A 26,223-nucleotide genomic window follows, 5' to 3' on the forward strand; every position below is an offset into this window, starting at 1 on the left:
TCAGTGAATATTCAGGTATGAAGATAAGTATGCATGCCTTTAAGATTGAGTGTAAGAATATTTGGATGATAATCTTGACTGTAAAGTATGCATTCACATAAGAACATGTGAATGTGAAATGCCATGCATCTGTGAACCATGCCTCAAAAAGCTCAAAGATCAGAGTGTCATTTAAGATGTATGTTCCCTTATCGGAAAGTAATTAATGGTTTAATTGAACCGAAATTTACAATTACGACAAGCTCCCTTTTCTCACATCTGACCTTTAAACTTTATGAGCCAAAAAAAATAAATAAAAATTAACCCATGTAAACATGCTCCCTGCAGTCTCTCTTCAATATTTCATGTAATTCACATTAACCTGTAGTGGAACCCTCATGTCTTTTTAGGCCTCCAGAGAAAAAAAAAAATGTATAATTTTTAGAATTTTTTCTTTAATCTGATCATAATGCTTGCTGTTTTACAACTCTGCAAGTATTTTAGTCACACTCTCATTTCTTTTATTTCCATTATACTCCATATATCCTCCATATACACTCTATGTAACCAAACATGAATTTTTTCCCAGTGGTTTATAAGTAGATACAGCCAATAAGATCCTCCATAGGTTGGGCCTACAGGACATGTTAGATTAGTCATAAACATTATTACATACTGAGAAGGTAATAAACCAGTCACGTTTTGATGTACAGGTGGGACCAATTTTGGGACAAAAATGCCACTACACACCTCTTGAAAAACCTAAATACGTCAATGACTGTGAATACAAGCTGTATTTTAACCAGGTTTTAGTCCCAATAGGAAATGAAAATCAGCAGTAGCTCTATGCCAGAGTCACTGTAAAACTGCAACATACAAACCAAAATGTATGGTAATGTTACAAGCTTCAAATAACAATGCAGTCTTTTACAGGCTTTAAATGGAAATTTACTCTACAAAGGCTAAAAAGTTCATGTGCATTAGCTTAGAGCTAACGTAATATTACACATCCTATTCTGTGCTAGCAGAAATTATTGTAGAGTTGTGGAGTCTCATTTTTTTAACCTAGTTTAGACATTTACGGCACTAACTAAAGGCCTAGCTCTAATAGTCACACTGTGGCAATGATATATACAGTACACTGCATAGTCTACAATTTCACATACGTATGAGTAAATATTCATTGGTTATCGCGTGATTGAATTAGTGTCATCAATCTTCAGCTTTAGTTGTGTAGTCACTCAGACTGCTCTGCTGATTTAATTGATGTGCAGCTCCTGGCCACTGGAGACATACAAGTGGAATAATTAGACTGAGTTTGTCTTAGCAACCATTTACCTGGCATCTGTGTTAAGACAACCTTGTGGCTGAAGCACAAACACTGCAGCCTGAGATTACTGTTAAATGCCTACAAAACTGAAAGCAATCATTCTGTGTATTTCACTAAAATTGAATCGACTGCATCAATTATTCTCACATAGAAAATGGAAAATCCATCTACGTATTGAATTCCCATCAAAAAAAAAAGCAAGTAGGATGCAGGAAAAATCAATATAACAGAATAGGATTAGGTATTAAAATGAATAAAGAAAGAGAGAGATGCTGACTCAAAAGGAAAATTCACCCCAATACTCACTTCTCCCTCACACTGCAAGAGTTGGAACAAAGACAGAAGGTTAGAGCAGAATTAATAGCGGTCAGTGGAACAGAGAGAGAAAAGAGCAGACTGAAGAACTGAGGGAAGAAGCAAAATACAGGAAAACAAAGGAGCTTACAGCTGCTTTAGCTTCTGCTGCTTTGGCCTTCTTTAGCCTGGCTTTACAGGCATCTAAATCTAGTCGCCGGTTCTCCAGGAGCCGCCTCTCTTTCTGTAAGGAGGAGACGAGAGAGAGCAAGAGAGAGAGAGACAGAGAGAGAGAGAGCACACACAACGATAACATTGTTCACTTGCTCTTTACCCAAGGCTCACACTTTGCAGGCTAAACAAAGTCACTGATATGAAACAAAGCCTCCTGACATTTTTGGTAAGACAGAGCCACAGTAGAGGTGGGCCATATTCCAAATATATCCATTATATTCATATCACAGTGCCAGACAATAGTTCGCTACATTTTATGGGCATTATATCAGTATCATATCATGATAATTTATATATAGTTTCTATTTATTTCCTGAATTTAACATATTGAAAAAAAATACAAGAAAAAATGTGGCATGTGCAAAAGTTATTGCACCTATTATTATTTAAATATGTTGAATTCAGCAAAAAAGTAGAAACTGTGTACAAAAAAATCTGTGCAAAAATAACACTGTTCAAAAGTCAGAGATCACACTTTATTTATTAAATATTCCAGTCAAGAAATGACCATTAAAGGATTAGATACAACTCAATGCTATGGGTCTAATAGGACATGTAGCTGACAGGAATGTTTTCTGCTTTTTCCTGATGCTGAAAGATAAATGAAGGATGGTCTCTGACTTTTGTCCAGTACTGTACAAATATGTAATAAAAAAATCACAATGCATCACTTGACATAATCAAATATGTCACTAAAACATTGCTAAAACTATATCAAGGTATTTCAATATCACAGCATTAAGCAACAATATTTAAATACAGCATGTGTACTTGGCTGACACACTATTTCCATCATCACAAAATCGGTTACAACAGAAAAAAATAAGACAACTGCTCGTGCGTTAGGAGTGAATAACGACTGATTATGATCGTGCACCCCTAATTATAACCAATAAAACTGAAATATACAAAACCATTACTTCACTCATCTAAGGTAAGAAGACCCCCAGACTTACTGTTATGGTCCTCCAGTCCCCCTCCAGAAAGTTCCGCAGTGGTGTGAGGAAGCTAATGGACGACGTCTGCAGAAACTCTCGTTCTGCTCCTCCCAGTCTCCTCTGGCAATCGCCCACCTGAATCAAGGTACTTCCTACAGAGATAAGACAAGGAATTAACAACAACCAACGTGTCTTTCTTAATTGGTAAATGCTCAGCCTTTACACTGTGAACTGATGTTTTCTACCAGATCTTTGTATTGAACTGTGATGGTACTTCTGTAAAAAGACCTAGACATGCACTAGGCATTTCCTCTTTCGTTCACACTGACTCATTGGATTATGAATAATTTTGAGACTAAATTCTCATTCTCCAGACCCATTTTAAGAAGGAAAGTGTATTCAGCTTCAAAGCTCAAATATTGTTTTTAAAAGTAGGATTATGGTCATATATATATACACACACACATATACTTTGCATAGCACATAATACCCCACTAATAATCTGAGATAAAGTATTGTCGTTTGAGTTACAGTTGATGCTAATTACAGTTATAGTCTGTGCCAATTGTGCAATGTGCAAGCCTTCACCTTCCAGCTTGCTAGATAGCATTGTGTGATGGAGACAATGACTAAAGTGTGGAGAAAACTCGTCTTAACAGTACACATTAAACAATGGTCAGTGTGTTGTGAGTATAAACTATAAAACGAAAGCAGCCAGTGGCCATAGAAGTAATAAAAGCCCTGTCATGCATACAGTGCAAGCAAAATGCAAAATGCTCCTTCTTTTTTAAAAAACGTGACCAGAATTTTGATTTAGGATCACCTGAATAGCCTACCATTTGATAATGCGTGATCCATGCCACTGGTCTCGAATTGCTACTATATTTGCATTATGAGAAAATTAGCCTACTGGCTCATTGTGCATATCACAAGAAGCCTAACAAACTTTCTAAATAACTAAACTGCACAGATGTCAAGTCTAACGGTTTAGAACTAGTAAGGTAAGAACAGTTGCAACATCTATAATCTTTTTTGTCTTTGCGTAGGTTGACCTGGTCAACACACTACTAACAAGGTGTGGGCTGTGAAGCAATATTCAGTGACAGGCTTTAAGTTTAAAAAGGCTTTAAGTTTAAAGCAGTTACTTTAAACTATAACACCTAGTTTACACCTAGGTTACCTGTTACAAGCCTCTACTCTCCATGTTTAAACAGTAATATATGAATATGCACCGACTTTCTTGTCACACATTCATGAACCCCCACGTCCTGAATGATGAAAAAAAAAAACATGAAATGCAATTTGACCAGTCACATAGCCATAAACGCGATCTGAATCCAATTCAAAATCACCTACAAAGTGGGCTTAAATCTATTTGGTAAAAGTCAGTTATTTATCTATTTCCTTGCAAGACTGCCAATAGTTTACAGTATAAGTGCATCTTTTCCTGGACAGTGCCTTTCAATTTAATTGGCTTTCAGCACACTGAGTTTACATAAGCACAGCACTATGCATGACTATCTAACAACACAATACCCACATTTTCAAGAAAAAAGCTTGATCACTTACACTACCTTAGCCATGGAAACAACTACAAGCTGAGACTAGGTTGGAGTCTCATATCCACATCTTCACATTCTAAAGAGTTATCTGTGAGGCACACCAAAGGATGGACTACATTTCCATTGACAGACACCAGAGACCAAAATAAAACAACCACTCAGCCACAAATCATTAATGAGCCATTTACTACTGCTAAGTGCACTTCAGCTTGAGAGAACAGGCAAACTAAATCAGCACTGTAGACTATTTTGTCTTTGTCTGTCATCATTTAGGTCATTTTGAATATGATAATACAATTATCTGTAAGTGTAACATGTTTCCAGTTGATATGATGAAGAAAAGCAATATATTGGTTTTTTCCTGACAATTCTCATTAGTGCAACGAATGGCAATGTTGTCCCTTTAAGCATGCAGGATTATGTATACAGTGTAACAGAAACCTCTGTCCTATTTTGTTTTCTACTACATGTCAAGCAGATACGTTCTAGAATTTTATGCATAAACCAGGATAATAAGGACATTTCAAATTCCTTATATGATTCCATATATGATAACAGCACTTTTTTACCGTGCATGTAATATGCTCCCAAGTAACAACTAAGTAATAACAAGGTAAAAACCAAGTAAGGTCGGTCTACTCTAAGCAGCTGGAATTACTTTTTTGGCATAAGTGATACCAATATTAAAAACATTTAAAAGAAACGAGAGATGTGTCATTGTGAATAACATCACGATATGATTTGGTCACAAGCATAAGCTGAAGAGTAAATACCAACACAGCCTATAACAAGCAAAAATATACTGATGACTTTTGACTTTCTAAAAAGTGACTGGTCACTGTCTAATCAGTGCTGCCAGAGGCCTGGCTGGATAATGCTGGCAAGTGCAAGGCAGCAGAATTGAATTGGCATGTGACCTCTGAATAAAGCACTATTGATCCATCAGGCAGCGGAGAGAAAGAGCAGGCAATGAGAGCTACTGCTCCGACTGCATTCTGACTGCCTGGAGGAAAGAACAGAGCAACAAAGACACACAAATCAATCTGATCACATTCACAAAATCCCACACGCTCTGCTTTCACTATGTGTAGAAACACTGGACCTTACAGAAGCGCACAGCTGTATCAGTGACAGCCAGTGTGGTCCTATCTTACCATTTTTGTCCTCATTTAATTTCTAATCTCTAGGTACTTAAGTACTGTATTCATTTTTCATGCTTCCATGTACATATTAATCACACTGGAAACAGTAAATGAGCCGCTCCAGGCTAACAGAAAGCACTGATTATCTTTGTTCAATCACCAAACATCATATCCGCATTCTAAAGATCACTGTCATTGCAACATTTCTTTTGCAAAATACTCATATTGCAAAGGTGGGCAATATGCTAATGAGTTGCTGACCAGGGGTGTAACTATATTTTCGGTAAAGATTCTATTTGATTTTCAATATTTTATGCATTAAACTAAACAGACTTGTTTGGCTCTTACAGGCCTGCATATCTGCGAAATTGTTTTAAATTTTCAGTTGTGCAATACTTTATTGAAATTGGTACCCGTACAATCATATCTGATCGTAAAATGAGACATTTTTTATTCCGTTATTCATCAATTTTTGCCACATCTGTACGATCAAATTCACATGTGGTGGTAGTGTGCGTAAATTTGAGCAAACAGCATCCAAATATCTTATCAATATCATCTATGTAATACTAATAATAAGATGCACTCATTTATCATGCACACTGGTACAAACAAATGCTGCAACTATTCCATGTTCCACTTAAAAACATTTTACACTGTGATTTTGTTTTATACTACTGACACCACCCAAAAAATAAACAGTACAAAACACAGCTACCGCAGACGCATCTCGTCGCTGCAATAAAACAGCGTTTAATATGCTATTATAGGAAAATAATGACACTACACAATCATATCATTCTACTGTTCGTCAAAAAAAGAAATTTTGTTAATTTCACACTTTAATCTATCCAGTTATTGTAATTTTGACACTATAAAGTTTAGTCAGCAGGTGCAGCAGTACACTAACAGTACAATCTCAAACTGTGCCAACAAGCACAGCCATTGGCTCATGAATAACTGAGCTAATGAATGCTGTTGTTTTATTGGTTCCCTACCAAAACATCTGCAAGAATTAGGGCTTTGTTTAAATTACATGTAAATAAGTGGGCTGATGCCTGAACCTAGGCTCATTCACTCAAATGTCTGCCTGTTTTCACATCGTACGAAAGTTGTTATGTCATTAAAGGTGATTTTTTCACACAACTTTCATGAATAAAGGCCGGTATGTAGCACTATAAGTGTATTTAATGTTTTCCACATCATGTCGCTAACCAAAAAACTTATTTAAGTAAAATCCACATGCTGACGCAAGGTGCAAACAGGCCCTCAGATTAAGATAGCCTGATCTCCCCCTAAGTGGTTATAAAATTATCCATACAGTCTGATTTTTGCACTTTGAATAAATAAAAACATCCAATACTTTGTAATGTGAGGGAATATTGCTTACTAAATTTGCAAAAGCTAAAAAAAATTGCAAAAAGTAAAACAAATTGGTAGAGAAACAAAGCAAAAAAAAGCATTGAAAACAATAAAAAAAAATCACTCAAGTGACGACTGCATTCTGTATACCACAATGTGATCAAATGATTCAGAAAAACAGTTCTAGTGTCCGCATCTGACTCTCATTAGCCTATTTTTAGCTCAGTTTGTCGACTCTTACCATAGGGTGTTCCTGGTCCAAACTCTTTGGCTGCCTCAAGCATATACTGCCCCAGTATTTCTCCATTGGTGGCTCGATATGGGACTTTCCGATCAAGTTTTTCATAAAGGAATTCCTCAATTCTGGCACCTAGTAGAAAAACATAAAGTTAAAACCCATTAGGGAAAAGAAAGGAGCCATAATTTAAAATATACAGGCATACCTTGTAATTCAACTAAAGACATTTAAAAAAAATCCTCTTCTCTCAAGACACAGAGCTGCTTCAAGTACTTCATGTGCTCTTAAATGAACTCAAAAGGTACCACATACATACATTTGTGATACTACAGTTTGTTCAGACATGACTGTAGTAACTGTAACTATAGTACTTGCTATAGTAGCAAAAGTCATTTACGTTCAGTCAAAACGACCAGGAAAAAAAGAAAAAACATATATGTAACAGGAAATTAAACAAAATCCCCAACAACTACACAGTCAGATAAAAGATTCTGTTCATGTACATTTTTGTTTCAGAGACTTGCTTTCAGTTTTCCAAGAAATCTGCAGGGATATTTTTCTATACCTCCAAAGTTCAGTCTTAGAAGTTGAATTTTCTATTTCTCATGATTCAGTTAATCCCAAACACATTCAAAGGTGTTGAGCTGTGAACTCTGGGTGGTCAGTCCATTGATCTGAGAACATCAGTAGCTTCTTTGTTTGATTTTCTTCTTTTTATGTATTTTCTTTTCTCAGTAATGGCTTCTTGACAGCTACACATCCTTTCAGATCCACACAGTAGATGGATGGACAGAAATACCTGTAGGTTGTTTCAGATCTGAAGCGAGAGTGGAGCTTGACTTTCTCCTCTCTCTCAGCAATCAAAGCTTTAAGTGGTATCCAATGGTGACAGTTTTAGTGGTCTACCAGGTCTTGCGTGGTTGTTAGGAGTCCCATATTCTCTATATCTTTTATTAATTTTTTGAACTCCAGTTTTGGAAACGCTTTCCTTCACTGTGCACATGGTTTATCTTATATCTAATCTCTTCAAAAATATCTCCTGAAATAAAAGAAGGGTGGTCCTTGACTTTTGCACAGCACTGTATAAAAATAATAAAACAGAACCATACTTCTTGCTTCTTATGTATAAAATCACTTAATGCCAGACAGATAATTATCTGAAATCATCTGCTTGAGATTAATAAGATAACAAGTTCCCTCAATATAACCGCAGTAACCGATCTCTCATTTAAAACTTACCTCTTACTCATTTTTTTCTCAAACCACGTAAGTACAGAACTACAGTTCTATGAAAAAGTATTTCGTTAACTCCATTTTTGAATGTTCATCACACTTAACACTTACTTTCAGGTCTTCAAACAAAATTTTATATAAGATAAAGACAAACTGTGTAAGCACAAAATACAGTTTTTAAACAATCATTTCATTTACTGAAGGAGCAAAAGTTATCCAACACCCACTGGCCCTGTGTGAAAAAGTAATTGTCTTTGGTTACGCAATCAACCAATTAACCAGATGTAGCCGATGATCAATTCAATTGGGGTCAATTACACTAGACACACGGCTTGATTACTGCCAGCCCTGTTGAATGTGAAGTAGGCTAAAGGGCCTCAACAAGCAGCACACTAAGCCGTGACTAAAAGAAAATCTGTAAGAGAAAAAAACCTAATGAAAAATATTAGTCTAGAAAGGACTACAAGCCATTTCTAATGTTCTGGGACTCACAGTGAACCACAGTGAGGGCCATTATCTCCAATGAAGAAAAGCTGGCACAGTGGTGAATCTTCCCAGTACTGTCCAGCCTACTAAAATTCCTCTGAAAACACAGCAATGACTCATCCAGGAAGTTACAAAACAAGCCAAATGAAACATCTAAGAAACGGCAAGCCTCACTCGCCTCAGATAAAGTCAGCATTCATTATTCCACCCTTAGAAAGAGACTGGGCAAAACTGGTATCCATGGTAGAGCTGCAAGGAAAAAATAACAAACGACTAACAAAAAGGAACATAAAGGCTGGCCTCACATTTGCCAAAAAGTTATTTGATGACCCCCAAGCCTTTTGGATTAATGTTCTGTGGACTGTTGAGTTGAAAGTTTTTGGAAGACTGGGATCCTGTTACATCTGGCATAAAGCTAACACAGCATTCAACAACAAGAACATGATACCAACAGTGCAGCATGGTGGTGGAAGTATGATGACGAGGAGAAGTGACCTGCCATAATTGACGCAAACCATGAATTCTGTTCTCCATCATAAAATCCTGCAGAAAAATGTCCAGTCATAAATCTGTGATCTAAAGATCAAGAGTAATTGCAGCAAGACAATGATCTGAAGCATGAGCAAGACAAAGTGATAGAAACTTAAACGTGCAGTTCACGTCCAAAAGCCCTCCAATGTGGCTGAATAAAAGCAATTCTGCAAAGGAGAGTGGGCTAAAATTCCTCCCCAGCAATGTGAAAGACTGATCTCCAGTTATAATCAGGAACCTGGTGGCAGTTTGGTTGGAGCTATTGCTGCTAAAGGTGGCACAACTAGTAATTAAGTTAAGGGAGAATTTTTTTTCATACAGGTGATATAGGTGTTGCAAACTTTTTCACTTCAGTAAATGAAAAGATCATTCAAAACATTTTGTGTTTTCTCATTTTCTCATTGTCATATTTTATATTTTGTATGAAGATCTGAAACCATTAAGTAAGTATAACAAATATTCAAAAATAGAGGAAATCAGGAAGGGGAACTACTTTTTCACAGAACTGTATGTGAACCTCTTCTGGCATCATGATGTTGCTAACTCTAAGGCGCAGCTTGATTCAATCACAACACAAAAAGCCCTCAACTAATTAACTAAATAACTACAAACACAAAAATATTCATCCAAAAGGATAAATCAAATCTAGATGTCAAGATACAAACATTTGGACTCGGATCAAGCAATGACAGTCTGAGTGATGATATCATGCTAAAACATGTCATACACATATATAGGGCCTGATTCACTACAGCTTTAGCATATCCAAAAGTATTCAGAAACAAGACTAGATCAGCCCAATCAGGTCCAGTGAACCACTCTAACATCGCCGTCCAAAACATGTATCTCCAAAATGGTAACTTTACATATGTTGCACTTTTAATGTAAGTTAATGTAAAGAAGTTGTATTCAGAACGATTTTGGATCATTTCTGTTGGTCTATTCATCATATAATTTTCACACAATGCAAGGACAGGCACCATGTTTAAATGTTGTAAAAAAAATAATAAAATTTGAAGAAAAATTAAGACTTTTTTTGGACAACGACAATATACTTGTGCTTTGATTAACTATGTGCTTTTCATATCTAACAGCACCAGTAAATCCGGCCCAAAGATGGAACAATGTGTCCCAACAAAGTGAATGTGAATCAGAAGATCGGAGAGTCTGATGCTGAGCTTTCATTTTGAAAAAGCATCAATTCAATTTCAATAATATGGACTAGAGCTGTCACTATTGATTGTATCAGTAATCAAGTAATCTACTCACTACTTTGACGAGTTTTCAGAGTAGATCAGTTCAATCGACAATAAAAAACCATGCAAAGTCTTTTTAAAGGCTCCAGAATACCTTACTGGTAAACATACATTAGGAAATACCAGATTTTTATAAATGCAATATAAATATATACTGCATATAAATGGCTACAAATATACAATGCATGTACATGGCTGTGTTTACCATGTTCTGTTTTTACTGTAAAAGAGAGCAGTAGGAGAATTTAAGATATGCCTTTTCATCATGCAAACTGAGAAGGTACATTTTAACCAATAATTGTTTAAACTAAGTTTAACTGATTAATTGTGACAGTCCTAATATGGACTTATGACATGACCAGACAGACATTGCTGAGAGGAATGCTGTAGATGTCTGGACAACACAATGCGACGACTGAGTGCTCACTAGCCCTCAGACAAACACATGGTGCAGGGTTCTAATTCACTCCAATAAAGTTTTTGATGAAAATCCTCCAGGACCTCATAACAAAGTACTAATGGGCCACTGATCTTCAATAAAAATGTAGTATGTCATCCTCAGGACAGCATGGATGAAGAGACAGCCCACAGTTTAGTTGGGGCTCTGTTAAAAAGCGGGTATACTTACCGGTGTGGTCAACTGTGGCATGGGAAGGGTTAGAAAGTAAGAAGTTACAAAAATGTCACTGCCCCTCTCATACATCCTATTACAGACATGAAATAGAGGACAGCAGGGTGCAACTTAACACATTTTGTTTTGTGTTAAATAATTTTCAAAAAAATATAAACAAGATATAATAGTTTTTTTTTTATTCAGCTAAATTGACCCCATAGCGTTCACTGTAAAAGGCTGAAGGACTAGACATAAAATTGACTAGAATTAACACAAAATGTATAAATATGCATCAAAATGAATCTGATTAGTGAAAGGTTAAACATAAATAATGAAAACAGCAAATAATGATAAAACTTAAATGTATTTACATGACATCTATAGAAAGTTTTTGATGAATCTGTGAATAAAAGGTTTTTATCACTTAAAAGGCCAGGGCCCACCAGCAGGCCCAAAGTTTTATTACACTCTTCTGTAACCTAAGAACAGCTCAACTGGTTTACACTGAACTCCCTGTAGTTACCGGACAACAAGCCTTAGTATGTAATAAGCTAGTGATAGCTTAGTTGTAACACTATGTTAAAACTAACCCCACCATGTGGAGGTTATATGTTAGCATGGCTAGCTCTCACTGTGAGTTAGTTACATGCCTTAAAATGTCCCTATATTACAACCAAATAGAAAGTAATTAAAATAGTTACAGTGTATATCTGATGACTTCTACATCAGATACACAACCCAGTAATTAAAAAGACTTGAAATGGTCTTTATTGTGAATACAATATAAAATAAATATTAAATATAAATATTTGTCCAATTGCAGTGCACCTTTTCAGATGATGTTGCTATGAGAATACAATAAGATGATCAACAGAACAGATTGACTCCTTAAAATCTCAGGCTTATCACATACTAAGGCTTATTATTCAGTAACTTCAATGCAAACTGGTTGAGCTATTTTTAGGTTACATTACTGTGTAATAAAGCTCAGGCCTTTTAAGGGGTTAACTACATTAAAAATCTGTGTTACATTTTACTCTGCATTAGGTTGCGCCCCACGTCCCTCTACTCTTATGAAAGGGAAAAATCACTTTATATTGAAAACTATAAACCTGGCATCCAAACCACTACAAGTTAGTGGGACTGCCTGCAGTGTGAGGAAGATAGGAGAAGGCACATAAAAATGACTTGGGCAGCCTCCTCTGCTATATAGAAGTTTACTTCTGGATTCCAAATGTAAACTCCCAAAGACAAAACTAATCCTAATCCACACTTTTGATTGCACACATTGATCAAAACTAAATGCACAGTAAGAGCAAATTTAGTTACTTACTTGGGTTTGGCTGTAGCAGAACTTCTGTCTGTCTGTAGATTTTCTCAGTCCAGTTTTTGGTGCAATCAGCTCGGGCAAGTAAACTCTCAAAATGAGCATCCAACTCAGTCTTCTCTGCCTGACCCAGTTTCTCTTCGGTATACTAGAGAGAAGACATACAGGGTCAGATTATGGAACAACAGTTTCACTTTCACCGCAAACATGATAAACAACATTAGCATGTCAGCTCTAAAATCCCTGCTAAAGAAGTTATGGGTAAATCGATACAAAAGTATTAATACTTCAAATCCTCATGTTTTTGAGAATCAATCCTAACACAAAAATACAGATACTAAACAGTAAATATCTACATTTTTTAAACATATTGTGTATATTACACTGCAAAAGTAAAAATGCAATGGTATCAAATAAATATGCACAATAGAAGCTACTTTTTCTTTCAGCCTTTGCTTCTCCTAGGGTTGACCCGAGTACCTTTGTAACAGCAGGACAGTTGTAAAACATTATATTATCTTCTCTCTGAGTGCAGGAAGCTTCAACTACATGCACATCTCCACAACAAAGACACTAGCAAAAACCTACTTTGGGAAGGGAGGCATGTTTTTAACCGCCTTACATTGCTTTTGGTTTCGACCGATCCCTGTGCACACTTAACTATGAAAAGATATACTGCTGTGATCGTTGATCTGTCTACTAAAAAGTGATATATTCTGATATATGCCAGGATGCATATTTCAGAATATATCATTCTGCCAACCACCCTATACTGCAGGGCAATCGGCGGGGACAGTTGTATTTCCGAAATGAATTAACTCCAAAGTAGTTTTACTAAGTTTAGGTGAATACAAAACATTCAGCATCATTCAATTTCCAATGACTTATATTTGTTGTTATTACTGTTTTATTATTTAATCATATGTTGGTTGTTACTGCTTTATTGTGTTTAATGTTTATACTATTCATCTTATGAATTAACAATGCAATTATTAAAAAAATGAAACAAAACGACAGAAATCTAGACTATTTCCCATAATGTGTAGAGTAATAAATGAAGCTTAAAGATTCAGTAACTCATAAAAACTTACGGAGCATCAGTTTTGTTTGAAACTCACAGAAATCTTACTTCAAAAGGAATATGTGGCTTTAGATAGGAAGAAGATCAAATTTCAAAAATACCGGTATTTTACTTGTTATTATTCTACTCCTGGTTTACAGTATAATAGTATATGAACTACATACATACGTTTTTTAATCTGAATTTGATAGTACACAGATAAACGAAACACAGATGATTTCGAAGACATTTTCACTGTTTTTCACTGCAGAAACACATGACCAAGGTGGCTTTCACAAGTGTCGTTATCAGTACTGCTATGTGGGTATTAGCTTTGGTATTACTTGGCCCAAAATCGAGAATAAAATCAACAGAATCGCCCATCCCATAAATGAAACTGCTCCGATTCTGCGTCCATCACTACGAAGTTATTATAACCTCTGGCACAGTTGCTCTCGTGATGCAGCAAATGTTGACATCCGCTAACATCGAGGTTACGTTTTCATAATCTCTTCATAACCGTAGGCAGATATTGCCACAATTACAAAGCACTAATTTGATGCACAACATAGTGTAGAAAGCTAATTGACAATTTAACGACATAATAACATCGTTATCACGTCGAGCTAATACAGCAGTCTTCATAAGAACAAACCCAGAAGAGAAGGGTCCGTTTTTAAGAGATAAAAGCGGTGAGAGTGGTGTTGTGGAGAGCTAGCGAGCTAACGTTACAGCAGCGCTCCAACTGCTGCATTCAGCCCGTAACGGACGGAAGACTGAGGAGCAGCAGAATCAACAGAGCGACGTTACCTGCACGGCCCGAGAGAAGAACACTCCGGCATCAGAGGCCAGCTTCTTCACACTAAAATCCATCGTGTCTGCGAACAAACATCAATAAACGAAGCTTCAGAAGATCCTCAGAGGCCAGCATGAAATAACAGGCAGAGTCCTCAGTCCCTCTGTATCTGTGTACAGAGTGAATCTAACTGTGTCATCGGTGCTCTCGAGAATCTACTAGTCTGCCTGATTTAAAGGGGAACGGCACTATTTTGAGCTCAACAGTCAGTAGGCCACAAACACGTCATAATCTGAGGGGAATATATTTAAAAACCCAAACAATACATTTATAGACATGTAAACATCTGCCTGCTTCGTTGAGCAGCTGAATGGTATAAATAATTATATATGATTATTCAGCCTGGACTGCTTTTAGAATGAGGCAGCCTATCAGAACAGAGGCTATTTACATGCTGCTCTGATTTAGATTGTCATAGTTGGAGTAATTTCTCTGCAGATTTTCATCCAAAGTGCCCCGATACACTTCTGAGCGCATGATCCCGTCAATGAACACAAACTCACCAACGACACTGTAACAAAAATAACCACAGACTTTGACCTTTCACCTCTGTGCTACACAGTACACAGGTTCGAATTCTTCTCAGGCTTTTTCCACATCTTCTCAGTCTATCATCTGTTTGATGTTGTGCTAAAAGTGCTCTACTCTGAAGCAAATGTCATTTTTTTAAACATTTACTGTATGTCTTGCCATAATATAAAGAAAACAGCACGTGGCTCAGTCCTCATCATTCTAACCATATGTAGTCATTACACACGCTGATTCAATCACTACAGTATTTAAAGATTGGTCCAGCACCACCAGGCAGAAGGAGATGGCCATGCTCCTGTAGTTTCTGTATGCAGTGGAAGCATAACTAGAGTGCTTTGATTTTCTTTAAAGCAATGCAAAATACAGATTTTGAGTTTACTTTGCAAGTTTACTTCCGTTCCTGTAACACTTCCTATCTTGGAGCAGTGCCACACTGGAAACTGTGCTTGCCCTTTGAACATGGTGAACTGTGCAGTTAAGGAAGTATGTCTCATATTACTGACATGAAATCCCATTAAAACTTTGAGGGCTGCACTTTTCCTTCACAAAAGTGTCTGACTTACTCAGCTGTGTGATCTTTGCTGAGCTTTGTGTAATCAAGCAGTGTAGCACATAAATACATCCAAATGGGATGCCATGTAAAATGTAAATAAAAGAGAATACAATGATGTGCAAATCATTTAGACCTTGTATTTAATTGAAAATTGTACAAAGACAACATATCAAATGTTGAAACTTAGAAAGTTTATTGTTTTTTGAAAAATATTTGCCCATTTTAAATTTCATCCTAGCAACATGTTTTTAAAAAGTTGTGACAGGGGCGACAAAGGCAAATTCATGTAATGCTAAAAAAACACCTGGTGGAACATCTCACAAATAATTAAGTTAATTGGCAACAGGTCAGTATCATGACTGGGTATAAAAAGAGTGTCTCAGAGAGTCTGATTTTTTCAGAAAAAAAGATGTGGAGGGGTTCACCACTCTATGAAAGACTGCACAGGCAAATAGTGCAACAATTCAAACATTTCAACAATTCAAATCTTTCTCAATGTAAAACAACAAAGAACTTGGGGATTTCATCATCTACAGTACATGACATCATTAAAACATTCAGAGAATCTGGAGAAATCTCTGTATGCAAGAGACAAGGCCAAAAACCAATACTGGCTGGCCATGATCTTCAGGCCTCGCTTAAAACAGACACAGTTCTGTAGTGGAAATCACTGCAGGGGCTTAGGAACATGTCAGGAAAACTACTGTGAACACAGTTCGTCACTGCATCCACAAATGCAAGTTAAAACTCTACCATGCAAAGAAGAAACTACATTTAAACAGGATCCAGAAATGCCGTCGCCTTCTCTGGGCCCGAGCTCATTTAAGATGGACTGAGACGAAGTGAAAAAGTGTCCTGTGGTCTGACAAATGAAAATTTGAAATTCTTTTTGGAAATCATGGACACTGCATCCTGCATAAAAAGAAGAGGAACCATCTGGCTTGTTATCAGCTCACAGTTCAAAAGCCAACATCCGTGATGGTGTAAGGTGCATTAGTGGACATGGGCATGGGTAACTTGCACATCTGTGAAGGCACCATTAATGCTGAACGATATATACAGGTTTTTTCTAGCAGCTCCTGCTGCCATCCAGATGACATCTTTTTCAGGGAAGGCCTTGTTTATTTCAGCAAGACAATGCCAAACCACATTCTGCTCATATACAGCATGGCACATTAGTGAAAGAGTCCAGGTGCTAAACTGGCCTGTCTGCACTCCAGACCTGTCACTCATTGAGAACCTTTGGCAAATTATGAAACAAAAAATACGACAAAGGAGAGCCTGAACTCTGAGCTGATGAAATCCTATATCAAGCAAGAATGGTAAAACATTAAACTTTAAAACACTACAGCAGTTGAGGCGGTGATGCCACACGGTGGTAAACATGCCCCTGTCCTAAAAAACAATAAAATCTCCCAATTTCAACATTTGATATGCTGTCTTTGTACTATTTCCAATCTAATATAGGGTTTACATTATTTGCACATCATTGCATTCTTTTCTTATTCACGTTTTCGGTCCCAACTTTTTTGGAAATGTGTTTGTGAATTGTATGTATCCCCTGGTTCTGGTTTATATTCAGATCAGATATGAGTGGTATGGGGGTTCAGAACATTGGGTTTACTTTAAAGGGCCCATATCTTCCATTTGTCTTGTATTTTATGTTTTCTTTTCCCTATGAGGTCCATGTGATACATTCTACATGACCATTTTCCAACCTCTCTTTATTCCTTACAAGTAAACAGATTGTTTTTGTTACTGTGCCTTTGAGACTCATACTCATATTTCAGACTCATACATTCCACTGAATTAGATCAAATTGCAGTCCCAGCACCAATAAATAAATAAATGAATGAATAAATAAACAATTAAGTACCCAGACCATAGACATTTGCAAGGATCTATTTAAACCGAAGGCATTAATTGAGTTAGTAATAAGCTAAATTTTATAAAATCATCATTTATAGGGTACTTTCTACTGGGAGGTGACCCACCCCTGCATATTAGAGCAGAAAGTGAGACTGCATTTCTGTCCCTCATGGCCACACGGTGAGCAGTTAGATCTCATTGCTTTGAAGTAAATCTGAAAATCAGTGTTTAACATTAAGAATCGTCACTACCAAAACACATATTTTCTGCAGTTTGGTAAATTTTTATGTGTGTTAATGAAAAAAAAAATGATAGTAATTTGATATGTCTTCAAAGCGGGTTTGCTAGTCTTGTACTGGCTTGTGTTTTTGAGTTATACTCAAAATTAGCTAAAATTGTCACTACAGAAACAGTCACCACCAAAACATTTAGTAAAGATTCACTGGCATTTTTATTGTTTGGTTAGAGACAAATTGGAATGTGTAAATTGTTATTTTATTAACATAAACGTAATTAGGGTATAAGATCATTCAAAGCAAAATTATTTTAGTGTAAAGTCTGTTAAGATAAAATCAGTTGAAAGTCCAAGATGTATTTTCAAATCTGACTTTAAGCCAATTCAGTAGAATAATCCATGTGTATAAATGATACTTGTCCCAAATGACTGCCTTTTATTGTATTTCATTAAGCTATACTGTGTAGACTGAAGAGTTAATGGCATGATATGAATTGTGTTCACATTGCGTCAGACTCTTCTATATTAGCAAATGGCTGTTTATAAATAATAATAAATAATAAAAATGTAAGGATCAAGTCTATGTCAAGTCTACACTGTAACTCCAAACAGTGAACCTAGAGAGGGCTCCCCAGTGAAAATACTATTCCACATTGCAATATCTAATACCAGTCTATAAGTTAGGTCCCCTAACTATGACCTGTATGCCCTCACCTCAGAATAACACAGTCATAACTTGTGTCACTCATGACTACGTTCCTCTCTTCATGCTTTCTCCTTCTCCGCTGCTGCTGAAGGACTCTACTGACCAATTTAAGCTGGGGTCTGTGCGGCCCCAAGAGATTCCGTCACCATGCTCTCAGCCAACTGAACAAACAAGAACGCAAAGGTTTATTTTCCATTTCTCCCTGAGGAGAGCTGGCTGTGGATTGGTCAGCTTGGCCAGCCAGCACTTTCCCCTCATAAAAAGAGGTATGGCAACAGACACGCAAAAAAAAAAAAAGAAAGAAAAATGAAACTTGTAAACTTAAAAAAGTAAGTAACTGGGTTAACTTTAAATGTTGAGTACATTTAAATTTCACTTATTTGAATTTCAACTAAGTTAACAAATGTAAAACACACATTATTCTTCTGTTAACGTAATACTGCAAGTGCAATGAACTCAAAATTTCAAGTTAATATGGTTACTTACTTTTTTAAGATCAAAAGCTGCTTAATTTGTTACAGTCTGGCTCACTATACTGCTGACCATGACGATTAAGAATGTCCTGCAGCTACCGGCCAAGAGAGGGCAGCTTAGAGAACACAGGTGCTGCTGTTTGTGTTTCAAGCTAGAAACTTTGACTAAAGTTAATAGGGCCCACATCCTGCTGTATAAAATGGCACGTCAGATCTGCCTAAAAAATTACTTCATGTGGTAACAAACAATTGAGCTAGTTTTATTAAACTCAAAAAATTGCATTGATTGAAAGAATCGTTCATTTAAAGTATTTATTTAGGCCGAACAAAACTAGTTAATTTACTTGTTACAACATGAAGTCATTTTTTAGGGTGATCTGATAAGCCATTTTTTACAGTGTACACTATTCTTGTATGTAATTTTTTTCCAGTGGACCATTTCCATTCAATCCTTTAGAAATTAAGCAAGCTGTTTTTGTTAAACTGGTCTGTTCTGATTAGTTGCCCTATATTGTGGCTCATTCAAAAACCAGTCCAGGCTGAAACACTCTCCCTACCCTTGTGAATGGGTAGGGCTGAACTGCTGTAGACTGAATAGACTAATTAATGTAAATGTGATGTATTTTGTGACATCAGAAAAACAAAAAATTCCTAACATATTTTTTATGCAGCTGACTTTCCATTTATGGACTGTACAGACTGGGGAATGAATAGCATGTTTTCAAACTTTTACAAAGCTTACATACTACGTCAAACGCTTTTATTTTTAAAAAGTGAAGAAAATTGAGCTTTCCATGATATGGGTCATGTAAGTATTTTGATTCTTGTTCATATTACAAAGTAAAGTTTTGCAAGTTCAGAAACACTATCGTCTATTAGTGTGAGTTGCTAATAACTTTAAGGGCATTTGTTATCTTTGGCATTAATCTACCCAAAATGTACTTGATATTATATTCAGTCATCACCATTTAGTCCAAAAGTATGTATGATTACTTAAGTAACCTCATCAGGAAAGAGCATCAATAGCAAAAATTTGGAATAATGATGTACAAATGTATCCAGGCACGCCTCCTAACTAGTACATACAGCTTCTATAATGTGCGCTTAATGCTGACACAGTAGCATGCACAGAGGTTCTCCATAGAAAAGCATTGCCAATAGAATGGGACACTCTGGAGCAGTGCAGTGCTGTGAGGCAGTAGAACTTAGTGATGGAGCTCCATGCAATACCTTTGGGATGAGTTGGAGTGACGTTTGTGGTCTAGAACTGATCATCCAACATCTGTACCTGACTCACCAATGTTCTTGTGGCTGAAGACAATCAAATCCTCACAGCAATGTTCCAACATCTAGTGTAAAGCCAAAAGAGTGGAGGCTGTTACTGCAGCAAATGGGGGCAAATTTCTTATTAATACCTCTGATTTCAGAATAAACGTTGGATGAACAGGTGTCTACAAACTTACACATGTACAATACACATAGTGCAACATAAAACAACATACAACTATATGTACCTGTAACTATATGTACTATAGTTGTACTACACTAGACGATTTCATTGACAAGCTTGCTGATGTTAGAACAGTAAAATACATATCTTTATAATATGACTTTTAGGTGTTGAGATAGGCCTAACAATTGGTGCAGTGTGGACTGGTTAACGGCCAGATTACCGGAGGTTGATTGATCTTAGTCTTGGACTAAGATTAACTCTAATTTAGGTTTAGAGTTAATCTGGGTCTGAGAAACTGGGCCTAAGTGTAATAAATACAAACCTGTTTTTTGCTGAATATGGGACTGCACACAATCGTATGTATAATTTCTGCACATTTTAATGCACAATTGATGTTTATTTGCTGAATTAAAAAAAAGAATAAAATAAAACATAAAAAGTAGCCTGTGCAAAAGTTATGACACCTTATATATTGTGTGTCTTTTTCCAATACGTTAATTAAGCAGTAGAACACGAGAGGGAGTGTGTTATCATGAAATAACATCACGGCTGTGATTTGGTCGCAGGTGCGTGATGTTATTCGCAAAAAGGAGATCACTAGCTCCGGTTCCATTTACTCAAGTACAATGTTCATGGATTTGTACTTTTCTGATTATTTTAAAGTAATTTAACTTAACTTTAGTTATTAACTTTTACTTCTTGATTCCTTTTTTGGTGTTTAATTTCATTATGTTTCATTTGTGACTGTACACATACTGCTCACACCTCTGACTTTTGATGTTCATCATTTTATTTTAGACCAAAAGGGATCCCAAAAAAGAGAAGAACGCAGCATGACAAACTTGAGTTGGCATGTGTTAAGATGTTCAATTGCAGTTCAGTAAGTTAGTCAGTGGTTAAGTAGTTTTTGCTTGATACTTGCACTTTGACCTGATACTTAGTACTTCTACTCAAGGTGGTTTTAGGAAAGGTCTTTTTACTTGAGTCACAGAAGTAGCAGTTCTGTTACTTGAGTATGAGATTAGGCCACTCTGCCCATCTATGAGAAGATGTATTAATTTATCAATAAAACATCATTCAAACAGGAGTATTCAAACTTTTGCATACGTTTCTACATTCATCGACAAAAGTATGCCAACATATCTATTGATTTATTCCTGTGTAACCTCATGACTTCAGTTAATTTGATCTGACCTAGTTGGAGTGGACTATAGGAATGTGACAGCTGGACCGCTCCGGCATTCTCGAGGTTGGTTTGCAGCTCTCACTGCACTGCAAATTCAATTCCATCTCATCTATGGCAAGCCGACTCTTCTAGGCAGCAGTCCGCCATGGGACATCCTATAACTCTGCTCACTTTTACCATGTTTTTGGGACAAGGCATGGTGGCAGTTCTGGCTCAGTCATCTTCTGTGTCACTGGTGTCTGTGAGGAAGAAGAGTGGCTGTATTAAAGTAAGCCACTGTAAGTGCATTCTGGGGGACGGCAGCGGACTTATCGATCTTGAGTCACTGGCAGATGTGCAGGGCTTCCTGGTGCACTCCAAGCACGTCCCGTTTGAGGACACACCGCAGGACACCGAAGTGCTTCTCTCCTTCAGCCCATGCCTTCCTTTCTCCCAGCCGGAGTTCACTGTCACAGACTGCACTGATGTGGCTGCCTGCTTGATTTTAAGGTGGGTTTGAGGTTTAAGGTGGACTCATAGACTTTAACAGTATACAGTTGTATGCCAAGGTTTGTGCGACTAAGTTAACATATCCTCTACAGAGAGCACACTTTGGCAAATTTTAATTTTAATACTGTTTATTTGCTGAATTGAACGCATTGGAAAAAATAAAACCTAAAATATGGCCTGTGCAAAAGTTACAGCACCTTTCATATTTTATGTTTATTTCTTTCCAAAATGTTCAATTCAGCAAATAAATAGAAATTGTGCACTAAAATGTCATTTGACCATGGGGTTCAAACTTGCGCACATGACTGTACTACTGTAAATGCAGTTACAGTGAAAACTCTTTTTCTTTTTTTACAGTCCTTGATTTGCATTGTTAAAGCACAATACTATTTAACTTTGTCATAAATAATGTAAACAATTTCTCAGACTTTAGATCTGATGAAATTTCTCAGATGAAATACCACATAATACACCACATGATAATCATTTTCACATTTATACTTAATTACTGTTGATTTTTTAAAATACTGGATTATTGCTAAATAATTACAAAAATATCGAAGCAAGATTAAGAATTGTTTGTTTGTTTGCCTGTTTGTTTGTTTTACAAATAGCACATACATCACTGTAACATAAAAAAGTGTAAACCTTTTTATAGTGCCTACCATATGTGAACAATTTAGGGAAATTCAACAGGTGGGGATAACTGTAATAGACTAAGGGGCTAGTTGTAACAACTTATGTGCTAAGCTTTCTTAACACATAAATATGTGCATCAAAATAAATATAGTCAGTAAAAAGAAGCTGTATCAAACACTGAGAAAATGTTTTTTGAATATAGAAGTATAGAATATCAGCATGACAAAATGAAAATATATTTTTTTATCATCTGATATTTAGTATGTCTTTAATGAATCTGTAAATAACAAAAGAAGAAAGACATTAACTGTAAAACGTACATCGGGAGGTATTGGCTTCTGTCATTGTTAATTTAGGGAGACTCAGTTGTAACATAATGTAAAACTAACCCCACCATGTGGAGGCTGCACTTTAGCCTGGCTAGCTCTCACTGTGAGTTTATATGCTTCAAAACGGTGATTTCACAGCCACTATGAGAGTTATACAAATCATATAAGTGTGAATTCTGTGACTTATACACATGGCTCAGCAATCAAAAAAAGCACAAAATCAAAAATCAGTAAAAAATTAAATAGGTGGTTTCATGTACAAAAACAGTGTTCATGGTCAATCATGAGAAGTATCTGCTCAACTGGTGTGAAAATTCACAGATGACTTTGCTGTGGGGTCTGAGCCTCAGTGAGTAGGTCAAGGGTGATAGTGGCAAAGAAAAAAAACTCCTTAAGAACAAGAGGAAAAAACTTAAAGAGGAACCAAGACTCAAAAAGGGAACCCATCCTCCACTGGTCGAGACCACATATCAGAAAAATAACATAAGAAGAGCAAAATGAATAGAGAATAAGGACAGTTACACTTAATAGACTATATACATTACATTGTGCCTTGTATGCCTTTACATTTTGCTATTTTAATATGTGTCATTTTATTAAAACATATTCAGACATTAAGAAGTTATATCCTTTTTTTAGACTGGGTTAACTAGTGAGAAGTGATGTTTGTTTTTGTAGGAATAGAAGGTACACTGATCGCTATGTGAACTATGGAAGACATGAGGATAATAAATTCCATTACAATGAAACAACAAAGACTCTCTCAGTCTCCTATTCAGGTAGGTGAACTGTGCACTGTGGGCCTGTAATGGAATGGCATAATGACTTTATATATTGTCATATTATGTGTTGATGCATACATGATCAAACTTAGACATAGATATCATTGTTGCACAGCACAGAAGTTATTACACACATTTACAGTCATTAACAGTGTTCCAAAGTTTGGGCGCCCCCCGGTCAAATTACATGTTTTGTTGACTGAAGTGAAAAGAAGCTAATACATCCTCTACAGAGAACACAATCTTAATTTTACATAGTTAGGAAAAAGTAAAACATAAAATGTGGCCTGTGCAAAAGTTACAGCACATTTTTTATTTGATGTTATATTGTTTTCCACTATGGTAAATGCAAATACATAGAAATTGAGCACCAAAATTAGCATATTTAAGTCTGTTCTCTGTAAAGGACGTGTGAACTTAATGGAAATAAAACCGGTAATTTGACCGGGGGTATTTTCATTTAGAAAATCCACAAAACATGTAATTTGACCAGAGGTGCCCAAACTTTTTGTAAGTTGTATAAATGAATAGTGTGCACTGCCCAGCCACTTCATTAAATACACCTCCTTGCATGTACATGATTTGACAAGTTTATCACTCCACTTACCAATTATAGACTGTAGTCCATCTGTTTCTCTGCATACTTTGTTAGCCTCCTTTGACCCTGTTTCTCAATGGTCAGGACCCCCACATGACCACCACAGAATATGTATTATTTGGGTGGTGTATCATTCTTAGCACTGCAATAACACTGATGTGATGGTGGCGTGTTAGTGCGTGTTGCGCTGATATGAAAGGATCAGACACAGCAGTGCCGCTGGAATTTTTAAAACACCTCAGTGTCACTGCTGGACTGAGAATAATCCACCAACCGAAAATATCCAGCAAACAGCATCCTGTGGGCAGCGCCCTGTGACCACTGATGAAGGACTAGAGGATGACCAGCACGAAACTGTACACCAACAGATAAGCTACTGTCTCTGACTTTACATCTATAAGGTGAACCACAAGGTAGGTGTGTCTAATAGAGTGTACAGTGAATGGACATGGTGTTTAAAAACTCCAGCAGCACTCCTGTGTCTGATCCACTCATACCAGTGCAACATGCTGACACACTCCTTAGATATATACTTAGTGAAGTAGCCAGTTGGTGTATTATGACAAAATGATGAAAGATATAATGAATGATGATGTGTTTAGCCTCTGTGCCTCTACCTCTTCTAGCGTCCTCTTACTCTGAGGCCCAGACTGTGGTGCACTATCGCTGTAGCCCAAACCGGTCCATCTCCTACAACTTGAGGCTCCGTCACAGTGAGGCACCCCTGCAGATTTGGGTGGAAAGTCCCTGCGCTTGCCCCAATGCCTGTGCTGTGGTGGACGTGGGGCCTGGCACCATCTTCCTCATCATCCTCTGCCTCAGCATCACAGCTTACTTCATCTTAGGTGAATCTACAGCCTGTTTGAACACCTGTTAGAACTTCCAAAGTCTTGGAAAAATTCACTGTACAAACCTCATCTGTCCTGCAGGTTCTTGTGCATTAAGGCCCTTCAGGAGCAGCAGCGGAGTCCAGATTGCCCCAGAGGACAGCGTATGGTGTATGCTCTGCTACAAGTTCACTGACCAGCCCAGCAGCAAACGCAAGAGACACTGTTCACTGAGGGAGGACACGCTGTAATCTGTCCCAGACCAGATATTAGACTGTGGCATAGTGGAGGGTGATGTTTTAGACACTTTTCCTAAGTATCTCCTATGTAGATGATCTGCTTTTAGTATTTTTAGCTTGTTCTATTAGACTTAATATCAGTAATACAATTTATTTATTACAAGTGTAGACTTATTGTTGCTAAGCTATACAATCAATTCACTATATACACATGACATACACATGACAATGACATTTACATTCAATTTTGATTTATATTATTATAAATGGGCTTTTTTAATTTTAATTTTAAGAGAACACTAATTGCCCATTCTGTGACATTAGCTAACAAAAGCCCACACTAATTAGCACTGTGCTGAGTTATAGGGGAGAGAGAGGACCATTCTACCCACCCAGAGAGAGCGAGGCCAATTATGCTCTATTAGACTCCAGGCCATGGATGGATGTGGCATAGCTGGGTATTGAATCATTTGCTTCAATATCAAGAACTTACAAACAAATGGCAAACATGCAAAAATGCAATGGATGTTTTTCCTTCCACATCAAATTAAAATCAAATCATAATAACATATCCCCTCCTCCTATACACATAAATATGGTATTGTTTGAAAGTTTAGAACCATGGGCCTCATTCACCAACCATTGTTACAAAGAAGTTTCTTTGTAAAACCCACTGGTTCTGACATTCACCAAGGTTTTCTTACTTGGGATTTATTCTTAAGAACAAAATCTACACCCTTAGGAGCACAAAGGTGCGAACAGGTGGTTTAAGAAGACGTCATGAAATTGACATAGATTTTTCTTAGGACCTTTCTCAAGAACAAATTTAATAATAAACTTAGGAAGATATCGGTGAATGAGGCCCCATGTTTG

The 26,223-nt window shown here is 36.8% G+C and overlaps 2 protein-coding genes across 5 annotated transcripts in view; one reads left to right on the forward strand and one right to left on the reverse strand.

The window, feature by feature from the left end:
• sh3glb2a (SH3-domain GRB2-like endophilin B2a) overlaps positions 1 to 14,645 on the reverse strand; it is a 27,771-nt gene extending 13,126 nt beyond the window's left edge. The window contains exons 1-6 of one of the 4 annotated variants that reach the window (XM_036578862.1): positions 14,396 to 14,645; positions 12,532 to 12,673; positions 7,083 to 7,211; positions 2,794 to 2,927; positions 1,755 to 1,847; positions 1,616 to 1,627 (exon numbers count right to left, since the gene is read on the reverse strand). In XM_036578862.1, the coding sequence (XP_036434755.1) occupies positions 1,616 to 1,627; positions 1,755 to 1,847; positions 2,794 to 2,927; positions 7,083 to 7,211; positions 12,532 to 12,673; positions 14,396 to 14,458 (573 nt within the window). In that variant the 5' untranslated portion in view covers positions 14,459 to 14,645. The remainder of the gene's footprint in view (positions 1 to 1,615; positions 1,628 to 1,754; positions 1,848 to 2,793; positions 2,928 to 7,082; positions 7,212 to 12,531; positions 12,674 to 14,395) is intronic. The other 3 variants (XM_036578864.1, XM_036578863.1, XM_036578866.1) reach the window with 3 other exon arrangements.
• A 6,933-nt stretch (positions 14,646 to 21,578) lies between these two features.
• LOC118814067 lies at positions 21,579 to 25,637 on the forward strand. The gene is made up of 4 exons (XM_036579731.1): positions 21,579 to 21,936; positions 23,583 to 23,683; positions 24,911 to 25,129; positions 25,214 to 25,637. Exons 1-4 carry the CDS (start codon positions 21,593 to 21,595, stop codon positions 25,360 to 25,362), a joined length of 813 nt encoding a protein of 270 aa, XP_036435624.1. The 5' UTR covers positions 21,579 to 21,592; the 3' UTR covers positions 25,363 to 25,637.
• Positions 25,638 to 26,223: the final 586 nt, after the last annotated feature.

Source organism: Colossoma macropomum, unplaced genomic scaffold (genome assembly GCF_904425465.1).
Source record: "Colossoma macropomum unplaced genomic scaffold, Colossoma_macropomum, whole genome shotgun sequence".
Lineage (NCBI taxonomy): Eukaryota > Metazoa > Chordata > Actinopteri > Characiformes > Serrasalmidae > Colossoma > Colossoma macropomum.

What these genes read in the sequence shown, in the direction of transcription:
- LOC118814067 (XM_036579731.1), top strand. Translation starts at nt 21,593, where the DNA reads ATGGGACATCCTATAACTCTGCTCACTTTTACCATGTTTTTGGGACAA. An exon ending in TCTCTCAGTCTCCTATTCAG is followed by an intron (nt 23,684 to 24,910) that starts GTAGGTGAACTG and finishes TACCTCTTCTAG; the next exon opens with CGTCCTCTTACTCTGAGGCC. An exon ending in CACAGCTTACTTCATCTTAG is followed by an intron (nt 25,130 to 25,213) that starts GTGAATCTACAG and finishes TCTGTCCTGCAG; the next exon opens with GTTCTTGTGCATTAAGGCCC.